The 23,907-nt window shown below is 38.2% G+C and overlaps 1 protein-coding gene across 1 annotated transcript in view; it reads right to left on the bottom strand.

Annotated features, from left to right (window-relative positions):
- Nucleotides 1–523: 523 nt before the first annotated feature.
- Ift80 (intraflagellar transport 80) overlaps nt 524–23,907 on the bottom strand; it is a gene marked incomplete in the record, with an annotated part of 133,406 nt that continues 110,022 nt past the window's right edge. Inside the window, 6 exon segments of the mRNA XM_008847287.3 lie at nt 524–2,406; nt 7,725–7,848; nt 19,503–19,675; nt 19,783–19,872; nt 20,927–21,098; nt 22,551–22,698. Coding sequence (XP_008845509.1) covers nt 2,296–2,406; nt 7,725–7,848; nt 19,503–19,675; nt 19,783–19,872; nt 20,927–21,098; nt 22,551–22,698 — 818 coding nt within the window.

Raw genomic sequence — 23,907 nt, forward strand, 5'->3', positions numbered from 1 at the left:
AGGAAAACTCAAGACAGCAAGGCTTGGGAATCAGCTTCCTGGTTGACCATGTTCATGTATTGGGAAGATGATGCATCTAAATTCACCAAGGTCAGCATGTGGAGGTTCCATGTCCCTTCCTCTTTCCTCTGCACCCCACCATGGTACTTCTTTCCCAGGTCTTGCTCTGTGCACCTCTTCTACACATCTGTTTATCTGTTCCTTTAAATAAAAGTGTAAGTAAACACTTCCAGCATATTCTATGAATCACTCAATGAATTATCAAACTTGAAGAGAGGAGTGTCATGGGAATCCTAAGACATATACAGCCATGCAAGACACAAGGTACAGGTCACCTGGGGGATTCCAGCATATTCAGTATCTGAAGAAAGTACAATCTGGCCAGGTCCTTGGCCTTTGTGGTATCCAATGCTAACCACAGGTGGTGTCAAAATTGAATTGACTTGTAGAATATCAAAGAATTCAGACCTACTTCATCATTATTTTTTACTTTTTACTGTGATAAAATATACTACACATAAAATTTACCATTTAAACCATTTTTATTATTTTTAAACATTAACAATATAGAAAGCATATAAGTAAATTCCTCAATCAGATTTCATGAATGGAATACATACCTGTATCCAGAATCTGGATTAAGGTCCAAATATTCCAACATTCCAGGAAAGAAAAGCAACATGTTGGAAAGTAAAGAACATTTCTATGAGAGAAACCTAGAGACAGTCACTAAAATGGTGATGGGAAAGGAACTCTTTCCCAGTGCTCATGTGTGTACTCTCTATAACACACCAATTCCACGAACAGAACAGAACAGCTTCATGGAAGTACTTGTGTTATTACTAATGTCAAAAGGCTTTTGTGGTAGTTATTAATGTGGGAACATATCAGATTAAGGCTAGTAAAACAGGTTTATCAACTAAGGAGATTTTCACAATTCAGATTCTAAGTTCTAATGCCTAAAACATTCTCATCAGGAGAGGAATGAAGAAAATAAAATTTGCCTGTTCTAGATAAATATTTTTAATATGGTATATGGAAAAAATAACAAAATGTAACATTTTAGTCTTTTTAAGAGGACAATTCGGGACCATTAACATTCATAATATTAAATAACCATCACTACTACCTATGTCTAGAACTTGCTCACCACCCCAAACAGAAACTGTATCCATTAAACAAACTCCCTTGGGAAGGGATTCCTGAACCCTCACCCCTAAGGAGCTAGGGACAGCTGATGGCTTCTGAGAGAGGCACAAATTGGAGATGATGGGTTGTTTAAAACAAGGACATGAAATTGGAGGAGTAGGGAGGCAGGAGTGGAACTGGGAGGAGTTAAGGGGAGTATTTGGGGGTGAATAAAATCAAAACACATTATATGAAATTTGTATGAAATTCTCAAAGAATATTTATTTAAAAGAAACAATAATAAACTCCAATATTCCCCTCCCCCTAGTCCCTTATAACCACTATTCTCCTTTCTGTGTCAAAGAACTTGCTGATTCTAGGCAGCTCATGGAAGTAGAATCTTGCAAAATGACTTCTGTGTTAAGTTTGCTTGACTTAGTGCAAATGTGTCACGGTTCACCCATGGTGCAGCATGTATCAGTAGTTTACTCCTTTTAAGACTGATAATATCCCACCACATGTGTAAAACACATTGATTTATCTAGTCAGCCACTGATGGAAGGTTGTGCTGTTCCCAGCTTTTACTATTTAAATAGTGTTATCAATTTTGGTGTATGAATGTCTGCATTGTAACATTTTCAGAAATTAGCCTCAGGTATTTTTTTGTTTTATAAACTTTGGGAGATAATTTACATTTTACAGGTCAAACAGAAATTAATATACATTTTAAAGAGTCCAATATTTTATTATCAGCATTAATATTTGTTCATAATGAAGAACCAGGAATAAAGTAATGAACACAAAACTAGAATGTAATCAACACTCCTTGGGTATAAATAAGTATATGGAAATATTTTGCTAATTATTAGACTAGAAAAATATAAAAGATGGAATTAAATCAATTATTTTGTGCTTAATTTTCCTGAATGTACTTTTAGTATTAAAGACATGAAAGTGCTTACAATTAATTGAAGATAATGTCTTTTTCTTTTTGGCAGTGCTAGGTATCAAACCCAGGGCCTCATGCATGCTAGGCAAGTGTTATACCATTGAGTAACAGCCCTAGTCTTAAAATGATGCCTTTTTCTTTAGCAATCAAGACATGCATATCTTTGGTTAATCAGTACTAGATTCAAACATAAAGCTCCTTAAAGGTTAGCATGGCACTTAGTGCTTTAAGCCCATATTCTTGCCGGACTGGCCACTTGATGATCGGTCTCGTTCTTTAGTAATTTCCATCTCAATTTTGGCTTTGATTTTCTCCCAATCTATTTGGAGCTACAATAGAAGAGAAAAATAAACATGCTTATATAATATAAGATACTTTTGTTTAATCCAATGTAACCAAACCAAGAGTAAACAAAAACAGAACATATGAAAAAGTATAGAAAGTTAATGAGAAGTAATGCTGAAAACCCACGACCTGCCTAAAGACAGGTCCTAAAGGAAGAAGATCCAACAGACAATTATATAATAAAAAGACTCATATTGTGATTCAAAAGACCAAAGTTTAGTTGCAACTATTTATAAAAAGCATTAATTAAATGACCCATGAAACCTTAGGATTCTGCACAGGAGCTCAGGGAGAAAAGTGCACTGCTCTGTTCTCAACAAAACAAAAAATGGACAGGGCTCTCTGAACACTAAGGCGTATTCCCATCAGGCCTGCCCTTTTTCTTTTTTTTAATTTTCAGTGCAAAAGTCACTTTATTAATTATTAGAAATTTGGTCTGATCTACATAGAAGCTACTGAATCAGTAATATATAACAAAATCTCCACATTTAGCTTCTTCCTGACACATTCTCTTGCCCGGATGCGAGGCAACTTAATCTCATTTTTTTTTGTATTTAAAAAAATTTGTTTTATTGAGCTTCATACAATATTTCCCACTCATATCCAGACCACCTCCTCCATCCATGCCTTCCCCATCCCCCCACCGAACCCTATGCACTCTGCCATATATGCTGAGTCCTATACATTCGGTGTTTGTATCCAAATGTCCTTCAGTGTCCACTGGAGTCTAGTCAGCCCATCCAGTGATCATATGTAAGTCATACTATCAGTATGCAATCAGTCTCAAATACTTCTCAATCTAGTGCTGACCTGCCACCTATTTCTCACCTCCCCTTTGGGCCCTTCTTTCATTGAGCTGATATGGGTCCCGCCTTTGATGTCATCACTGCCACAGGTGCACATGAGCAAGCCTCTAGTGGCCTGGAAGCCTCTACCTCCTTACGTTCATGAACCTCTTATATACTGAATTTCCCATTAGAAACCTAGTTATAAGAAAACACAAGGGAACATTAACTTCTCTTGAGCATTTTCTATGCAATGGCTCCATCGCAACAACTCAATGTGACAGAAGGGTGTGGTGACTAAGAAACTGTGAAAAGACATGAGAGAAGCAGAGGGAAGGTGAGACTGGGAAAACATGACAGCAAGTAAAAAGTACGCTTTTCACCTATTTACTTCTCTTCTATCAGGATGCAGGCACTCTCTCCTAGCCCAGACCTGTCCCTCTTCTAAACACATTAGACTTGTTGGGAAAGGACTCGGCCCCTGAATTCTACAAGCAATTTCTGTAGGAATCCATTTCTTTTAGAAATCTACTATTAAACAAATTTGGAGATCACTTATTTAGGAAATGTGTATCCTCTGAAACAGACAAGGGAAAAACTGGGTTCTAGATTAAGCTTAAACTGATTTATTATGAAATAAACCCAAAGCCCTAAGACTTCCATCAGAAATGAACAGGTTTTTACCTCCACAAAGGAGAGCTGAGTGAACAGTATGAAAGCAGACAGAAGCACTACCCACTGCTTGAGCAGATTTGTCTGATGAAACTAAGAAATCAATTTAACCTTAACAGAATTTCATGCATCTTTTCTTTTGTGTTAGTAGCTGATGGAATTATCTGATTATTTGTTTCTTTTTATTCTAACATGCTATATCTACATTTTCATGAAGTAATCTGTGAATAATTTTGGTCACCTTAAAAATAATAATTGTGACTGGGTGTAGTGGTGCACGCCTTTGATCCAGCACTGGGGAGGCAGAGGCAGGTGGATCTCTGTGAGTTCAACGCCAGCGTGGTCTACATAATAAGTTCCAGGCCAGCTGGGGCTGCAAGGATTACGCTGACCCAAAAAGATATACTATAGGGGCTAGAGAGATGGCTCGGCAGATAAGAGCACTGACTGCTCTTTCGAGGACCCAGGTTTGATTCCCAGCACCCACATGGCAGCTAACAACTGTTCATAACTCTAGTTCCAGGGTATCTGATGCTCTCTTCTGGCCTCTGTGGGCACTGTACTACATGGGTGCATTTACATACATTCAGGCAACACACTCATATACATACAATTAAAATAAAATATTAAAAATAATAATTGTACATATTTATCTGTTAATACAGAAGATATATGAATTAATAATAGGAGAAATGTTCTTACTGTGAAGATAAATGTCTATGCTAAAAAAAAAGTCTGTGCTAGAAACAAAGGACAACCTGCTGAAAAGCAGAGCAAATGGTAGATTATCTGTAAGACTAATTTGTAATCAGGTCATAACCTAATATTTTTAAATGACAAAATATGCATTTCCATGTCTAATATAACATTTATGAAAAGACAAAATTTAATGAATGTCTTGGCCTTTTTCCAGCCTTATATGTTTATCTAATCACAATAAAACTATACACTGAACACCTATTGCTGTGCAGCACTAGCAGTCCATTAACTGAATTGATGACATTATTAGTTACTTGAAGAATACAAATTAGGGAACTGTTGATGTTCTCCTGTGGAAGAGGGCTGTCTCATTTTACTAGGCATTTATCCAGTTTTAGGGCAGTTCTACAGATAGTTTAGTCCTCAGATAAGAATATATTCATAGTAGGTTTTAGATAAGGGTGTTCCCTGACAATTTCAAGTGACTCCTACATTAAAATCCATACTTTGTTCTATAGGGTGTACCAAACTATTCAGAACATCTTATTTTGCTTCCTAATCAATTCTTATTCACATAAAAGCAATTTCAAAACTGCATCTAACGGCTCTCCATACAGTACCCAATTCGCCTACTCTTAACAAAAATCTGCTGCCTACTTTTACACAGAATAAAGTGGCAATCAAGCATGACTTCACTTAGTTCTGTGTCCTTGTACTCAGACTTACCCATACTGTGACCATCCTGATCTCTTTTCCTTCTATCTCAGCTAACCTCTTCATATGTCTCTGATCCCTTCTCTCTTGACTCCTCCAGGACATGGCCTCAGCTGTTGCTCACACACTCGAAGTCCTTCTCTTCACTGACCCCTCAGCTTCCTCGCCTCTCTTAATCCTGACTCTCAGGGCTGAAGAGATGGCTCAGTGGTTAAGAGCATTGGCTGCTAAAGCAGAAGACCTGATTCTGATTCTCAGTACCCACATGACAGCTAACAGCCATTTATAATTCCAGTTCCAGGGGATCCAATGTCCTCTTCTGATTTCCATGGGCATTGCACAACATGGTTGCACCCACCTACATGCTGGCAATACACGCATATGGGAGAGATGTTAGGAACCTCAGTTAAGAGCACTGGCTGCTCTTGCAGAGGACCGGGGTTCAGTTCCCAACACACATGTGGCAGCTAACAACTGTCCATAATTCCAGTTTCAGGGGATCCAATGCCCTCTTCTGTCCTCTGTGGGTACTGCATGACATGGGTGCACTTACATCCAGGTATAACACTTATACATATAAAATGAAGATAAAGAAATTTTAAAAATGTGTTTTAAATGCTGACCCCACAAGCTACCACCCTCATCCTTCTCACTCCTCTCTCCAGAGTAACTGTCCACCAGCTACACTTCAGAAACTTCTGTTTAATGTGGGGCTAGGGATCAAAACTAGGACCTCACAGATGCTGGGCAAGTGTTCGATCACTGAATTGTATCCTCAGGCCTAGACACTTTTCACCTAAGCCACCATTAGCTTTTTCAGTTATTATATGCCTTTTCTATTCAACAAATATTTAGCACTTAATATGTCAATCCTTGCTCTAGGTACAAGGATTCAGTAGTAAATGAAAACAAAAGAAAACAGACTATCTTCATAAAGAGATAACAAAGACAGATCACAGTGAGAGAGATGGAAAATAAAATTTTAAGTATGCATGTCAAAAGTGCTAAGGGTTTGAAAGTGGGGCAAGGAGACAGTGCCAGGGATAGACCAGGAAGTCACATGGCCTTGATGAATTTTTAGTTCTTTTTCAAATGGAGTGATCAGGAATGTTGATGGCCCTAAAGAGTTTAAGGTTTGAGGAAGAGGAGTGAACCTGGGTGTGTAACTGAGGAAGGGGACAAAAAGGCCCTGAGATAGGAACATCCTTTGAACCTTGTTTACCACCACCTTTTGAAATATCACTCCTATCAGACTGCATAATACCACTCTTCTAGTTTCTGTTCTTACCAAAGTCCCCTCCCATTCCCACTTTAGGCAATGTCAGGAAGTACAACTTCTCCTCAACTCTCATAAGTTCATATTTGGTACAGAGCTCTTAGCAAAGAATAAATGAAAAAGAAATCAAGTCAGTTTATCAGTGTGTGCAACGCACATCACTCAGGAGAAACCTCAATGAGAGGTTACTCAGGCAGTGGTTTGAAACTCTAGCTTATACAGCATCTCCACAAAAAACAATAGACTATAGAGAAATGACAAGGCAAAGAATAGTGGGTTTGGTTTCCAGAGGCAGGAAACTGTGGTAAGGTAGACAAAATGGTAAGAAACTAATAGAGTAAGGACTGGAGATCCACCCTCCTATGCCATCTCTGAGCTGATTAAGAGTTATCTTCAGGGGGCTGGAGAGATGGCTCAGAGATTAACAGAGCTGGTCACTCTTGCAGAGGACCAGAGTTCAGTTTTCACATTGTTGGCACAACTGCCTATAACTCCAGCTCCAGGGGATCCAATGCCTTCTTCTGGCCTGAGGGCACCTGCACCGCATGCGCGTGCACACACACACACACCCCTATACCACATATGTGCTTATACACATACAGATATACTCACATACATATAAATAAAAATAAACCTTTAAAAATATATGTACAATATAATTTCACTTAGGAAATGACAGAGTATTTTTTGTGTTCTCAAATGAGGGAAGACAAAACTCATGAGTTAGCTCTCATTCAGACATACATATTATTTATCTAAAATAACGAATAACACCCAAACTTAAGACAAAATGAGTATCATAAAAACTGACTTGACTTATTCAAAATATGGCTAAAGAATCCAGGAAAATACACCAGGCATGGTGACTCATGACTGTAATCCTAGCACTGGAGAAGCTGAGGCAGCAGAATTGCTGCAAGTTAGAAGCCAGTCTAGGCTACATAGTGAGCTCCAGGCTACTTCAGACTACAGAGTTAACAAACAAAGAACCCAGAAAAAATAATGTTACAATCATATAGTCACAAAATAAGGCTACAAAATCACAAGAGAAAAAAATGCTCCTAGAAAGTATAGTATAAATCATTCAATTTTTGTATTCATATTAATGTTTTATATAAAGCATATACATTATTACAAAATACTGTATAATACTTACACCTTCTGCATATTGCAAGTACCGCTTATTAGTTTCCTGTTTGCCAAATGTCTCCAAAAATTTTTGACGATATGCAAGAACTGTATCAACATGGGTTTTATATTTTACAGCCAATTCCAGTGCCCTTAATGAGAAATTAAACAGATAATCAGTATTGCTTATGTGCACACACAACAGAGTTTTGAAGTAGCAAGCAGGACAAATAGTAGTTCCTTCTGCTGATTCTTCAGTCTGGAAGTCATTTTCTACCTTAGCCATGTTGCTAATTCCTATGTATTTGTCAAAGTCCAGACTAAACATGACCCCTTCTCCCTGATCAGCAACTCTTGTAGAAACAAATATTGTATAAATGCTCCAAGTCATCTGTACCTACTATTATTAGAGCACTACTTACAAGGTATATACCACCAAGCCTGTTTTGTCAGCTAGCCTATGCATTTTTTTAGAGAGAGATCTGGTTTTCACTTTCCTTTGGTGAGTTCTAGAGAGCACATGTATGATAGATGCTCTTTGAAAACTTTTTTGGAAAACCATCATGAAATTCGCTGCATAAACTTCATTTGAATTCAGCTATCTTAATAGTTTTGATGAATCTATATAAACTTACAGTATTAGAAGTTGATATTACAAAATCAGGCATGATGATGCACACTTTTAGTCCCAGCACTTGGGAAGCAGAGGCAGTCTGATCTCTGTGAGATCAAGGCCAGTCTGGTCTACATAGTGAGTTCCAGGCCAACTGGGGCTACAAAGAAACCCTGTCTCAAAAAGACCAAAGGGAAAAATAAACACTAAAAGAAATTGATATTACAATAGCAAATTAAAAATTTTATAAAAATAAAAAGTTGAGATTAAGAACAGTATGACAAAATGCTATTTGATATTTGAATCTTATAAAATGTTTCAAAAGTCTGGGCTAGCATGATGGCTCAGTGAGTAAAGGTACTTGGCACCAATCCTGACGACCAATTCCCAGGACTAAACATAATGAAAGGAAAGAACCAATTTTCAAAACTTCTCTGACTTCCATACATGCATGATGGCATGTGTGCACCCACCCCCACACACAAATAAACAAATTAAAATTTTTTTCAATTTTTAATTTTAAAAATATTTTTTAAAGAAAATGTTAAAAAGCCATTGATTTTTTATAGTTCAATCAACATCTATGTAACTAAATTATTTTAAGATGATACTCTATTTAAATAATAGAAGTTAGTTGCTAAGTTAATACATAGGTTAATTGCTAAAAACATTATTTCTCAAGTTCTACTTTCTACTGTGATATGTGCCATGAATAGGACAGTCATAATTTACCTGAGCTATTATAAATTTCTTATTTTAGACAAAACCAAACATTGATATTTTGCAATTTATGACTGATCTTCAGTAGGAAAATCTAGTTCATTGTTAGCATGCTTTGATTTGCTCTATTAGCCAAAACAAATGATCACTTTTAAAAGTATTTTGGGGATGAGCAAGATGGCTCAGTAGGTAAAAGCTCTTGCCACACAACCCTGGCAACCTGAGTTCAATCCCTGGAACCCATGAAAGGTGGGAGAGAACGGGCTCCACAAAGTTGTCCTCTGGTCTCCACACTCACAACATGGCACATGCCCCTGACCCAATACATCAATCATACATATAACAAAAATTTTTTAATTTTATTTATTTTCCTGTGAATGAGTATTTTGCTTGAGTGTAAATTAAGTGCACCTGCGTTGCAATGTCCACAGAGCTAGAAGATGACATCAGATCCCCTGGAACTGGAGTTATGGACGGTTGTTATCCGCCACATACGTGCTAAAACTGAACCCAGGTACTCTGCAAGAATAGCCAGTGCTCTTTGTCACTGAGACATCTCTCTAAAACCCCCCAAAATTTTAAAAAGTAATTTGGGTATGCTATGTATTGGCAATTAATAGATAACTGAGGGAAATAGCAGAGACAGCATGAAAAATTATAAATGCAAGTCAGGAATGATACAGATGGTAATGCCAAAATTAAGCAACAAGATTTCTTTTAAAGACATATTCATGTATACTATATTACTAAACCCAAAGGTCAGAATTTACTGTCTACCATGACCTTTCACAGAGTTCTCTCATTTTCTGTGACGTTTCCAAGAAAAATGGATCTGGCTGATGGGAATGGAAATGGAAAATATGAGGCAAAAAAATCAACTCACAGAAGCTTAAAGGTGAGCAAGGGCAGTAAAGACGCCTTATTCCTCCTAACTTTCTATTTACCTAAGGCTCTGTCTGATTCCTGTGGTCTGTGTGTCAGTGGAGATGCTGGTGAATTACACTTCTAGCATACTACTGAGCATGATGGGGTAGGACATCTTGACTGCAAAACTGAAAGCATTCTAAATGAGGACTACATAAGCAGCTATTCTGTACTGGGGTTTTTCAAAAATTCTAAGGAGGCAATTTGGTATGGAACATCAATAAATATAATTATGTAGAAAAACAATATAATGTCTAATCCCACATTTAGGGGCCTAAGTATTATCTACATTACTGCCACTAGTACAATAATAAAACATACATTAATTATTTGAAGAGAAATGGCTAAGGTAAACATTTACATATCTATTTTAAATGTTCTCTAAACGTGCATATACACTGGGTGAAAATTTTTTCTCTACCACATTTAGGAGGAAACTTACTCCAAATTATATAAGCCTTTGGGAACAGTATGTCTCTAGTTTTAAAATGGTTATTTGGCAACCAAACAAATGTGACATTAGATTCTAGAGCTGGAATAAATCCATGTATTTTAAATAGGAAAGAGTTATATAAAGACATTATAACTTCAAAATATGATCTTTTGCATAACTTGAATGAATCAAAATCACTTTATATAACTGGAAGATTAGAAATTATCTTTATTAATACTTACATACAGGATCAGTATGGTTACCTAGTATATAGCTACCTCTCCTAACTTCAGTTTCTGAGAGAACATTAGCACCAAATGTTCAAAGTACATCAAGCAAATAGCCTGCTTATCTATAGCTCTTTAGGGGCTGCACACACTAGACTGTAGGCAATCTCCAAGTTCAAATATTAAATACAGAAGCACAAACAGTAAGACTATGTTTCTTTAACAGAGTAACACATGTGTACAATTAAAACCTATGTCAGAGCTGGGTGCGGTGGTGCATGCCTTTAATCCTAGCACTTGGGGGGCAGAGGCAATTGAATCTCTGTGTGTTTGAGGCCAGCCTGGTCTACAAGGCAAGTTCCAGGTCTGCCAGGGCTACAAGGTGAGACCCTGTCTCAAAAAAACAAAACAACCTATTCCCTTCTAGATGATCTAAACAAATGTAGAAATTCAGGGAGCTTAAAAGCAATCTATCATCCAATACTTAGTTCTATCTTTCTAGAATTAATAGATCTAGTAGTGGTCATCAATATTTGCTGATATCAAGAAAATACAGACAACCAGTCATGGAAATACAGACACCACCAACTATAATACTTATTTCCCCCTCCTCTGCAGAGGACCCAGGTTCGATTCCCAACACCCACATGGTGGCTAACAACCGTCCATAACTCCAGTTCCAGGGATCCAATGCCCTTTTCTGACCTCTGTGGGCATTACACAACATGGGTGCATTTACACACATGAAGGCAATACACTCATACACATAAAATAAAAAATAAGAAATAGAAGAACATATGTAAGCATGTATTGACTAATCAAAACATGGCTCCTTTTGGATCTCTACTCAAACCATAAAACATTTATGTTTTAACAGAGAAATAACAACCTTGTATACAACTGGGCATGGTGGCTCATGCCTTTAATCCCAGCATTCAGGAGCAGAGGCAGGTGGCTCTCTGTGAGCCTGGTCTACACAGAAAGTTCCACGCCAGCCAGGGCCACATAATGTGACTCTGTCTAAAACAAACAAACAAAATGCATATAATTGCTGATATTTTTAAAGTATGATCATGGTATTGTGGTTTCAAAGAACTTTTAGAGATATAAACTGAACTATCTACAGATGAAATGTGATGAGTTTACAGGTGAATTGTTGAAGCTAGATGATGGGTAAATGGGGATTCATCACACTATTCTATTTTTTATGTGCTTTTCCATAATACGGTTTTTTTAGTTCCATTTTTTTGGTTCTTTCTGCTTTCTTTTGCTGAATCTTTTTTCCCCTCTTCTCACCTGTCAGGCAAGCACTCTGTTAACTGAGATGCCTCTCCAGCATTCATTCCCTTTCTCCCTCTCCCTCTCTCTTTCTCTCCATCCCTCCCTCCCTTCTTGTGTGTGTGTGTGTGTGTGTGTGTGTGTGTGTGTAGGTCAGATGATACTGAGTCTCTTCCGCAATCACTCTCCACTTGACTTTTATGGTTTTTTCTTAAATTCAATAGGTTCTTTGACATTTTCATACATGTATAAACTGTGTTCTAATTACTCTTAACTCCTACTCATTCTTATCTCCCTTGCATCTCTGTCACCACCCCCACCAAAAACCCTTTTCCATGTTAATGTCTTTTGTTGTTGTTTGCATTGTGATCCAATGAGTTTAACCAGGGTCATCTATGTGACCAGTTTGGTTTTTGTAACAGTAATAAAACAACTTGGGGGGAGACAGAGTTTATTTGGCTTATACTTCCACATTACTATTGAGGGAAGTCGAAGGAGGAACTGAAGCAGGAACAAAGGAGAGATGCTGCTAACTGGCTTGCTTTCCCTGGTTTGCTTAGGGACCCTCCCTATACAGCCCAGGCCCACTTGCCCAGGAATGGCACTGCCCACACTAGGCTGGGCCCTCCTGCATCAATTACCAATTAAGAAAGTGTCTCATACTAGGCATGGTAGTACACATCTTTAATCCCAGCACTCAGGAGGCAGAAGCAGGTGGATCTCTGTGAGGCTAGCCTGGTCTAGTCTCAACATAGCAAGTTCCAGACTAGGTAGGGTTACAGGGAGACCCTGTCTCAAAAAGAGCCCCCCCCCAAAAAAGGAACATGCTTCACATACATGGGCACAGACCAATTTGATGTAGAAAATGCCTCAACTGAGTTCCTTCTTCCCAGTGCTAGAGGTTTGTGTGAAGTTGACAAAATTGAACCAGCACATGTGGGTATGGAATTATCCAATGGATCCTGGTGGGCTCACCAGTGGGTGCACAACTGAAGTCAACTCCCCCATCTCCCAGAATTTTTCAATAGCCAATAGTTCAGCAAGGAGGTGTAGGGCCCGATGAGTCCTCTTTCATAATTAATTGCTAATGGAGCTAGTCTTGTGCAGATCCAGTGCAGGCAGCCACAGCTGTCTGAGTTAAAGATTGCAATGGTTGTGTCATGCCCAGGAGACAGCATTTCGCAGCGCTTCTCCCTATCTTCTGGCTCTTACATTCTGCTCCCTCTTCTGTGATATTCTCTGAGCCTTAGAGGAGGTGGTACAAATGTCTTGTTTAGACGATGCCTGCTGTTAGATAATGCATTCTAGACATGATAGGGAAGCAGCACACATGCAATCTCTACAGTATGGTAGCCTACCAAGATCTGCATAATGACAAAACCAGTTGACATGCCAATGTAAGTGGAGGAAATTTCATGGGGTCTCACCTCTAAATGAAGACCTACAGGAAATCAACAGATGCTGAGGGAGGGAGAATCAGTTTTCTCTGAGGACTAGCCCCCTGAGAGGTTATCTAATCCTAGGTAATCAGCCCTAAACACATATATACCAGCACCACTAAACAGACTCAGTGCATTTATACGCGCGTGCGTGGCATGTGTGCGTGCGTGTGTGTGTGTGTGTGTGTGTGTGTGTGTGTGTGTGATTGTATTTGCAAATGTACGTTGAATAGCAATAATCAAAAAAGAGGACAAGAAACAGAGGGAGTAGGGGCATGGGAAAGGTTAGAGGAGGACTGGGAGGGAGACTGGGAGGGGTAAAAATGACGCAAATACAATACTCATGTATGAAATTCTCAAAAATATTTTAAAATTACATAAATGAATAACTTTTTGCTTAGGTCTGCATACTCAATTGTCAGTCCACCTGACTTTCTGAGGCAGACTTTCCTACAGAGCCTGGAGCTTGCCAATGGTGAAATTGGCTGGTCAGTCAACCTCAAGGATCCTCCTGCCTCTATCTCCCTAGCACTGTGAGTACAGGTACACTGCTGCACTCAGCTTTTTATGTGAGCACTGGGGATCCAAACCCTGGTACTCGTGACTGAGAGACGAACACTTTACCTACTGAGCCATCTTCCCAGCCTTGCTGAATCTGCTTCTTTACAGACCCATAAGTGTTAGTAACCAGCAGAGTTGTACTTGCTGCTCTCTTTTCTTTCTGTAAACAGCCTCATTATTTGCTGTGAGCTGATAATTCCTTAATGGCTGTTCCTCAACATCTAGGCACTCCCATGAACATTACACCTGTAAATCCTACTCCCTGGCAGGCTTCATGACCTGGATAAAGGCAATTAAAGTGAAATAATCCAGCTTTGTGGACAGACTAACCATTGCCTCATACTCCCTACAAAAAAATAATTCACTATGAAGTACAATTTCAGCCTGCATAGTACTAAGCATGCGCTTTCTCTGCTGCTAAAGTACATACAGGAACAAACTCAATCCCTGTTAGTCTTGCCCTGTATATATACAATACCTAAACATTTTCAAAAGTGTCATTTGATGAGTGAATGCATGAAATCTGGTGGAGAGGGATATGGGAGGGTGTGGATGATTAAGATGTTGAGTATGAAATACACAAAAATTCAATACAAATATACAAAAAAGTGTCATTTGATAATATACTTCAGTTCTGGAAACACTTGTGAGAATGATCACTTGCCCAGTCCTAAGAAAAATGAGAAATATGTGTGAGGTAAAAATAAGATTCTTTAAAATAGATCCCTTGCTGGTTAGTTTTTAGCATCAACTTGACACAACCTAGAATCACCTCAGAAGAGTCTTAGTTGAGGAACTGTCTAGCTCAGGTTGGCTGCGGGCATATCTGTGGGGGATGGTCTGCACTGGTAATTGGGGTGGGAAGACCCACCATTAATGCCAGCAGTACCACAATGAAATCCCAAGAAATCATAGGTGGGGCATGAACTGCGTAAGAGTGAAGAAAGCTGCAGCAAGCCACGGGGTGTGTTCTCTCTGTGCTTGACTATGACTGAGATGTGATAGCTGCTTGAGTTCCTGCCTTGACTTCCCTGAAATGACAGACTGTAACTTGTAATTGTAAGCCAAATAAGCCCCTTTCTCCCCAAATAAGTTGATATTTGGTCAGGGTATTTCATCACAGTAATGGAAATGAAGCCAAGATAATCACTATCTGCAATCTATGAATGAATCAATCTGCCACATAATTTTATCATTTATCCTGTACTTGAATATCTTTGCACGTAGACCATGTCCCCTAATATGAATATACAAACACACATATACCTACAATATACATATTTCCCACTTACACATTTTTATCTTATCCCTGCCATCTAGAGTTATACAATCCAAATCACTGTCACAGAACTTTCTTGGGTTTATTCACTACTATATCCACAGTACCTAAAATCTCAAAAAGTATTTAAAGAATTACTAATAGTTGTTACTTATTAAAAGTTTACTATGTGTCACAAGGTTTACTAAGATCTTCAGATCTTTTTAACCCAACTTTTATAATAAATCCTGAGGTTGTTTCACCATTTTAAACATAAGGAAACTGGAAGATGGATAGATGGTTCAGCAGTTAAGAGAACTTCCTGCTCCTGCAAAAGACCTCGTTTGGTACCCAGCACCCCCTGCCTATAGCTCCAGTTTCAGAGGATCCGATGCCCTCTGGCCTCGCTGGGCACCCTCATGCACATAAACTCACAGAAATATTAGATAAATAGATAGATTAGATAGATGATTGATAGATGATAGATAGATTAGATGATGATAGATGATAGATAGATGATAGATTAGATGATGATAGATGATAGATATAGATGATAGGTGACAGACAGATGATAGATAGATAGATAGATAGATAGATAGATAGATAGATAGACAGATAGACAGATAGATTAGATGATGATAGATGATAGATAGATGATGATGATAGATAAGATAGATGACAGATAGATGATAGATTAGATAGATGATAGATAGATGATTGACAGATAGATAGACAGACAGACAGACAGACAGACAGATAGATAGATAGATAGATAGATAGATAAAGTAAGCCTACAAGAGAAACTTACAGAGCCTCAGTAATTTTCTCAAGCCTACACAGCTAGAGGTTCAGAATATGAAATCAAATCTGACAGCAAAGCTCCCATTTCTAATCACCAACTCCTTTTTGTAACAAAATACATTTTAAATGACCACACATTTTACCAAAGACAGGATTTTTTGAAGTAGATCTCCCTGTGGTATCTACATATACCCATTACAGTAGACACTCAGCATCTGTTGAGTGAATGAATTTGCAATAGGAACAAATATTCTACATGTTTTCAGAAATATCTTTAGAATGATGACAAACGTAAGTTTTTAAAGAGCATCTTAGCAGGTATAATTACCTCTACTGATTTAAGTTTTTAAGTTTTAAGTTTTCCTTGCCCAATCTGACAACTGTACTCCAAGCACTGAGAAAGTACAGATTTCATTTAAATGAGATGGAGGTCAAGTGCTGTATTATTAGATTTCCGTTGTGAAAAGATCACTATCACTTCAGTGTTGAGAATGGATAGGAAAGGGACAGGGAGATTAGTGGTGACATTATACAGGAAAACTTGCATCAATATAGACAAGGATGTTCCTATAAAGTGGATACATAGCTGAGTATCAGAGGCATTAGACAAGAAATGCTAGGTTAAAAGGATAAAGAAAATGCCAAAAGCCACTCTTAGATTTTCAGTTTAGTGCAGCTGAAAGAACGAGAAGATAAATCAACCTGTGAGTTGGGGTTAGCTTAGTGGTAGGAGAACTGGCCTGGCATGTATGAGGCCCTGAATTCAGTCCTCCGTCCCACGAGAAAAACAAAAAGAGATAGGTTACTCTGGAAGGAGACCAGAGGGAAGATAAAGGAAGAAATATAAATCTAAATGCAAAATGTGAGCTATCCAATGGAAACGTCAAGTGACAGCTGGATAAGTAGTTTTGGAAGCAACTATGGGCAGGATTCAGGACCAGATGAGGGATGCACATTTACGTCTGAAGGGTACAGATGGTGGTCAGAATCCTGGAGCAATGCTCCAGGACAGTTATTATCTTTCATAGCTTTAGAGGCCTAAAGCCATGACTAACCCACTTGTTTATACTTAGATAAAAACCCAGAAGCACACGAAAGGAGATACCACATAGACAAAGGGGACAAATACCTAAGATTCATTCCTTTTCCCATTACATTTATTCCTCCTTACAGTCTCTTCCTTCTCTCTAAGATCTAATCATCTTAAAGCAGAGGAACTTGCTGAGAACTGGTGGGGGGTGGGGGTGGGCAGTGAACAGAATACAGAGATAGAGAAATTGAGGAAAATGGCAAAGAATTAGCATAATGTATGACAAGCTTCAAGGGCCTGGAGACGTCACAAGACAGGAAAGTAAAGATGAGAAGATAAAAAAGGACCAATTCCACTCATATACAAGCGCCAAAGAAATGTATAGGTGAAGAGACTAACTATTTAAGAGCTAAATAGTTTCATTTAGGTCAAAGCTAGCACAAAAAATGTTCTGAGGGTTATACTAAGAACCACCATAGGCAAATTTTCTCATCTTGCTATGACACCTACTCACCCACTATAAGAGGTCTACATCCAATAAATGTTTGAAGCAGAAAAACACCAAAGAATTACTAAGAGTACTACATGAATATGAAGCACATGAATATTATGTCTCTACCATATACAGACAATAGAAAATGCTTCTGCCCTTCACGAAGTGTATGATATGAAATGGGAATGATGACATAAATATCCGCAAAGATAAATAATTAAAGGATGCAGTGGTTCAACAAAGAATACAAGCAATGCTACCAGCAGCATGATACCTAACTGCTTGGTGATAAACTTGAGTTCCTCCTTAGTATTAGAAGATGCAGTCACACTCCAGATCTCTCTCTACTTACTATTATCAATACTATAAAATGAAAATCCTGATTATGATGTGTTTTTAAAGATAAAGGCCATTAAAATTGCTATATTGCACTGTGTTCAGAGTGTTAAATGAACAATGGTACTTACCATTAAGCAATGCAAATATTTTTTCAAAAACATCAAAAGAAGCTGGGTGTGTAATCTCAGCACTTCGGAGGCTGAGGCAGGAGGAAGGCTGTTGAGTTTGAGGCCAGCTACATAGCAAGACCATCTCAACTGTCCCCCAAATAAAACTGGTTGAAAGAATACTGTAAATACTATTTTTCCATATTTCTCATAGAATTGTTAACTTGTAATGGTATGTAATGTATGTATGTAATTTATCTATTTAATATAGTACTTGGGAGGCAGAGACAAGCGGATCTCTGTGAGTTCAAGGCCAGCCTGGTCTACATACTGAGTTCCAGGACAGCTGGGGCTACAGGGGGACCCTGCTTCAAAAAGACCAAAAAAAAAAAAAAGTATTACTCATATTTTATCTCTTCTAAACTATTTAAATTTTGTGAATTATGAATAAATTGAGGATAAGGACAATGGCCAATAGAACCACATCTTTCATGATACACTAAACATAGTAACAAACTCATGTGAAAAAAGCACAAAACAGCTGAATTATATAAATGGTACATACCATTAGGGTATAGGCTATGGAATATCAATCACAAAATTAATCTATATACTTTGTGTTACTTTGATTCAAGGGAAAGGTACAGACAAAATAGCTATAGAAATTCTAAGAGAGTTATAAAGCCTGATTAGTTGAAAGATATGTGGGTTATTTTTGAGCTCAGAGAAAAACAAAGGTCATAAAAGACATCCTGAACATAAAAAGAATACTATTTTCATAATACAGCTATTTCTGGGTTACATAAACAACAAGTTTTGTCCACAGTGAGACCCATATTTAAGAGAATGACAAAAAGGAACTTAGTATGCCACAGAGAAGAGCAGCATACCACACTGTCTCTGAGAACAATCTGCCCAAAGCCTAGTGCAGAGCTTAAAGTTGTTTCTGAGCACTCCCTACTGTACATCCTTTCTTGCTTCTTCTTTAGCACACTATTCTCACAAACCCTTGGTTCCTGTCTTCTCTGTCTATAGGTTCATGGGATCATCTTTGGTAGACTTCTCTTCTTTCATCCATCCCACAAGTGGGGCTGATAGCTGTTCATTTCATACATTCTCCAGTCACCTTATCTGTTCTTGCTTCAACTGTCCATTTGTTGATGAGTTCTCAGGCTACCTGACCAATTCCAATCTTTCTCATGAGCTCCACGTCCTTAATTGATTATTACTACCTACTTCTTCATGTGTTTGAAATTCAAGTTGGCCAACACTATATTCAGTATCTTCCCCAGTACAAAAATCATAAATTTTAGAGACATCTTAAGATTCTTTTCTTCTTCATCCTCCAACTTTTAATCAATTACAAGTTCAGAAGAAGCAAAAATCTCCCTCAAATGACAATCTTCTTTCAGGTTTGAAAATGTTAAGCGCCACCAGGCAAAATATAAATATAAAATGAACAAATTATTTTGTAGTATTAGGAAATTAAATGTAGTAGAAAATATAATAGACTAAGAAGTTGCAGAGGAAGAAAACATTAAGGTTAAACAGGTTTTAGAATTGTTGAAAAATATTCTTATTACCTTTCCCAGTTATAGAGATTAATATTGATCTGGATTGCTTGGTAAACAAGGCCAGCCTGAAGAAGTACTATTTCAGCCTCCTGTATGTTCCCACTAAACATTAGTATGTGGGCCATTTTTGATTCTTTAGATGGAAGTTCTTTTATAGAACTGATGTATCGAACTTTATCAATCTAAAAAAATGAAGAGAAATAGATCAGAAGTGGATTAATAGTAGAAATAAAACAAATTATAGTGAGAGAAATGCATTTGTACTAATACGTAAGCATTATTTACTTACTTCACCAATTGCTGCATATGCTATTTCTGCAGTAATCATATCTCGATTAGCGACTGCCATAGCAGCTAGGCAGGCCCACATGCTTTGCTCCTACAGTGAAACATGAGAACAGATATCTTAATTACAGGGATGAACTACCTTAAAATATGCAGTGGTTTAAATTCATGATAATATAATTAAATTATTAAAATAATTAAAAATTATAGAACATGGCATTAATAATAAAAATGATGTAGAAATTTCACCATGGCCACTCTGTTAAAATATATTAACAACAAGGCTAGGCATGGTAGCTCATGCCTTTAATCCCAGCACCTGGGAAACAGAGGCAGGAGGATCTCTGTGAGATTAAGGCCAGCCTGGTCTTCATAGTTCCAGGCCAGTTGAGGCTACAGGGAGACCTTGTCCCCCCAAAAAAAAAAAAAACCAAACAACAAGAATAAGCCCAATTCTCTGTGCATACAGACAACAGAGAACATCCTTTAACAAAAATTTCTGAAATTTTTCATTTCTAGTTACCAAGGATTTATTTTCTAACTTGTAATAACTCAAGATGATTAACCCTCCAAACTTTTTGAGGAGATGACAAGGAAAACAACTTAGAATACGAGGAACCATGAGGTTCTCACATGATACCATTATGGCAGACTGAAACCAACACCTCACTGTAAGGAAGAGCAACTAAATGCCATTTCACAAATATGCATTCTAAGGGATGTTAACTGATAGTAAAAAGACTGTGTTCAAGCATGTTTGGGATATAATGGATAGAACCAAGTCAAGAAATGCTGATCTGAAACAGAGATTCTTAACCTGGGTCATACAAAAGAGTATCTGAAGAACTTAAAAAACATAACAAAACTTTAGCTCAGATCTAATGAATCAGAATTTCTATGGGGGCAGAACTTAGGAACCTGACCTGTAAGAAAGTGCCAGTATGAAGGAATGAAGGAGCTATTAGTCTAATTACAGCTTCTTCAAAAAACAAATCACACAGACATATCCATTCCTCTGTATTTAACAATGTGTTCATTTATTTAAAGAGGCATGATCCTATTCATGATTTTCTAATCCTCAATTGTTATTACTCATCCTGAAAAAAAGGTGAACTAATATATAATATATACAAAAATACGTAAAATACCTTAACAAAACGACAAAGTCGTACAGCATCTTCCCATTTAGAGCTGCTTACATACTCGTGGAGGATGGCAGGGTATGGTGAGATGCTGATGTGTACCAGGGAGCCGTCAGCTCTCCTTACAGTCACCTGATTTCCAACAAAACTCACAATGTGTGGGTTTTTACTATATTCACTGTTGAAAGCAAACAAAGGAAAATGTAAAGTTATGCACAAATTCTTTCATATGCATTAGATTGGGGGAGTAACCCTGACATGTGTGTGTGTGTGTGTGTGTGTGTGTGTATGTGTGTGTGTACGCTCCAATCTTCAAAATGCATCTCCCAAAACCTTAACTTCAGACAGAATGTATATTTCAATACAACATGTATATATGCGCTTGAAGCAAAATATACTAACAATTTAGCCAGTTGTGAGGAAATGAGCTTTTCTAAAGTTTGGATTATAAGTGTCCCCTAAAAGTCCTTCAGGTAAATGCTTGCTCCCTAGGTGGAGTCTTGTAGAAGTGGAACCCAGGGAGATTGGCTTAGAGACCAAGGGATGTGCCTTGAAGGGAATACTAGGACTCTGCTCCTTCCCCTTCTGCTCCTTCACTTCCCAGCCTTGAAGTGAGCAGTTTTGCCCCACCCCTCACTCCGGCCATGATGCACTCTATTACCACAGGCCTGAGAGCAGTGGGGCCAAGCGATCCACTAGAACCTCTGAAGCCATGAGCCAGAGTAAACCTTTCCTTTCTATAAGCTGACTGACTCAAGTACTGTTATAGTGACAGAAAGTTAACTAACATTCTTTTGAATCTCAGGATAAATCATGAAAATAATTAAATAAACCATTGTTTTAAAAAAGTATTATGAGAGGTGCTTTAACCAACTAAGCCATGGAGCCACTGTTTTAAAAGATATTAAAGGGAAAACTGATCCAAGAATTAAAGGGGAATCTAGAATTAATTGTGAATGAACTTTAAAAAAGAGGAGTGACATCTTTTCATTAATTTAAATACTTAAAAAATAAGTTGTTTTATTTTTGCATTTCTCTAGTTTGGCTATGGTTGTAAACTTACATGCTAAAAATGAACTTAAAACAGATTTGAAAATCAAGTAAAGTTTAGAGTTCATAGGTCTTCAAATTCCTGACTTGTGAAGAATAAGAAACCTATCTCTTAGGAAATTTAGGAATATAAATGTTTGATTTTTCTGATGCATATAATAGTTTTTAAAAGCTCTTCAGTAACTTTGGTCTATTCTACTTTTAACATCAAACCAAAAATTCAGCTGAAGAGATACATACATCTTTGAAAATCTTAAAAGTCAATGAAAATCTGTTGGGTAGTTGTCAGAAAGTTTTACATCGCTTAAAAAGTCTTAAGATTGCTTATGTTAAAAATCACTAAATCACACTGGAAAAATTACCCAAGCTATCATTAAACATTAAGCTTGAAAATTATACTCATAAAAGACAAATAAATAATTCAAATTTTCAATTTGAATCCATCACTTAAAGCTCACTAAGCCAACTTTAGCTGAACAAATTATTTAGTTGAATCTGATAAAACTTGAAAAATATTTCCAGGATAAAGTATTAGAGTTTCATTTATCACAACACAGACTCCTATGCAATACAACATTACCTTGCATCCCTTTCATACAATGTTTTAGGCAAAATGTCTTTGTCCACATAAGCGGTATTAGGGTAATACCATACTGTAAATCGAGTGTCTTGAAGTCCACAAAGGATATTGCATGTATCACACCATGCCAACGTATGCACCATGGTTCCTTAATTTAAAAAGAATATTAATGGTCTATTAGTTTCAATATTTAAGTATTAAAATCTATCTTTAAAATCAGCTGACAAACAAGATCCTAATTAATTTCTAACAGGTACAGCTCTACTTTCTGATTGCATAATGAACACATGCCAAACTCACAAAAAATTTTATAAAAATATTTGAATGCACTGAAATACATGACAATTAAAAACTGAATGGTTGGAACTACCATCCTCAGACCTCTTGGGGTAAGTCTATAGCGCAGCTCTCCGCGCTGGGACTCCCTAAGCCACATTCCCCCTTCCATCCCCCGGGCCGTTCTATACTCCTAGTTTGGGCCCTGCGCCATTCCTAGGCTTGGGACCCCAGACACCTGGGGAACCAATACTGCTTCCTGATCCTTCTCACCCAGACCAACTCAGTCCCTTTCTTGGGCTCCAGGAGCACCGCTTCTGGTCCTGGCCCCGCCCTCACCTCTCTCTGCTTCCCTGGGCCTGCACCACCGGCTAACTCTCCTATCCTCAGGCCTCTTGGGGTAAGTCTATAGCGCAGCCCACCGCGCCGGGACTCCCTAAGCCACATTCACCCTTCCATCCCCCGGGCCGTTCTATACTCCTAGTTTGGGCCCTGCGCCATTCCTAGGCTTGGGACCCCAGACACCTGGGGAACCAATACTGCTTCCTGACCCTTCTCACCCAGACCAACTCAGTGCCTTTCTTGGGCCCCAGAAGCACAGCTTCTGGTCCTGGCCCCGCCCTCATCTCCCTCTACTTCCCTGGTCCTGGAACACCCGTCAGCCTCTTTCTGGGGCTCCGAGCCTTACCTTTCCTCTCCCTGATCCTTTGCATCCAGTACAACCCAGCTACTCAATCCACTCCCTGGGAAATCTTGGGGCTTCTTCCCTCCCCATCTGCCTTTGCATCCCTGCGTGGTGCGGCCACGGCCAGGGTCTCAGGTCAATCCAACACCCAAGTTCCTGAGAACAAAAGCATTCTTAGAAGATTCCAGACCTAAGGAGAAAGTCTGAAAACTTCTGATCCACATTGGAGTTGGGCCACCGCGGAACACCTGAAGACAAAAATCAATCCCGCCACAACAATATAAAATCAAAAGAGAGAACCAGAAGCTTAGACGAACCAGCTCTTCATACCCAAAAAGTAAACTACAAAGACACATAAAGCTCAAAAAAAAGAAGCAGAACTAAACTTGAAGGCCC

The sequence above is a fragment of the Nannospalax galili genome, unplaced genomic scaffold, assembly GCF_000622305.1.
Source record: "Nannospalax galili isolate Female #2095 unplaced genomic scaffold, S.galili_v1.0 scaffold691, whole genome shotgun sequence".
NCBI classification, from domain to species: Eukaryota; Metazoa; Chordata; class Mammalia; order Rodentia; family Spalacidae; genus Nannospalax; species Nannospalax galili.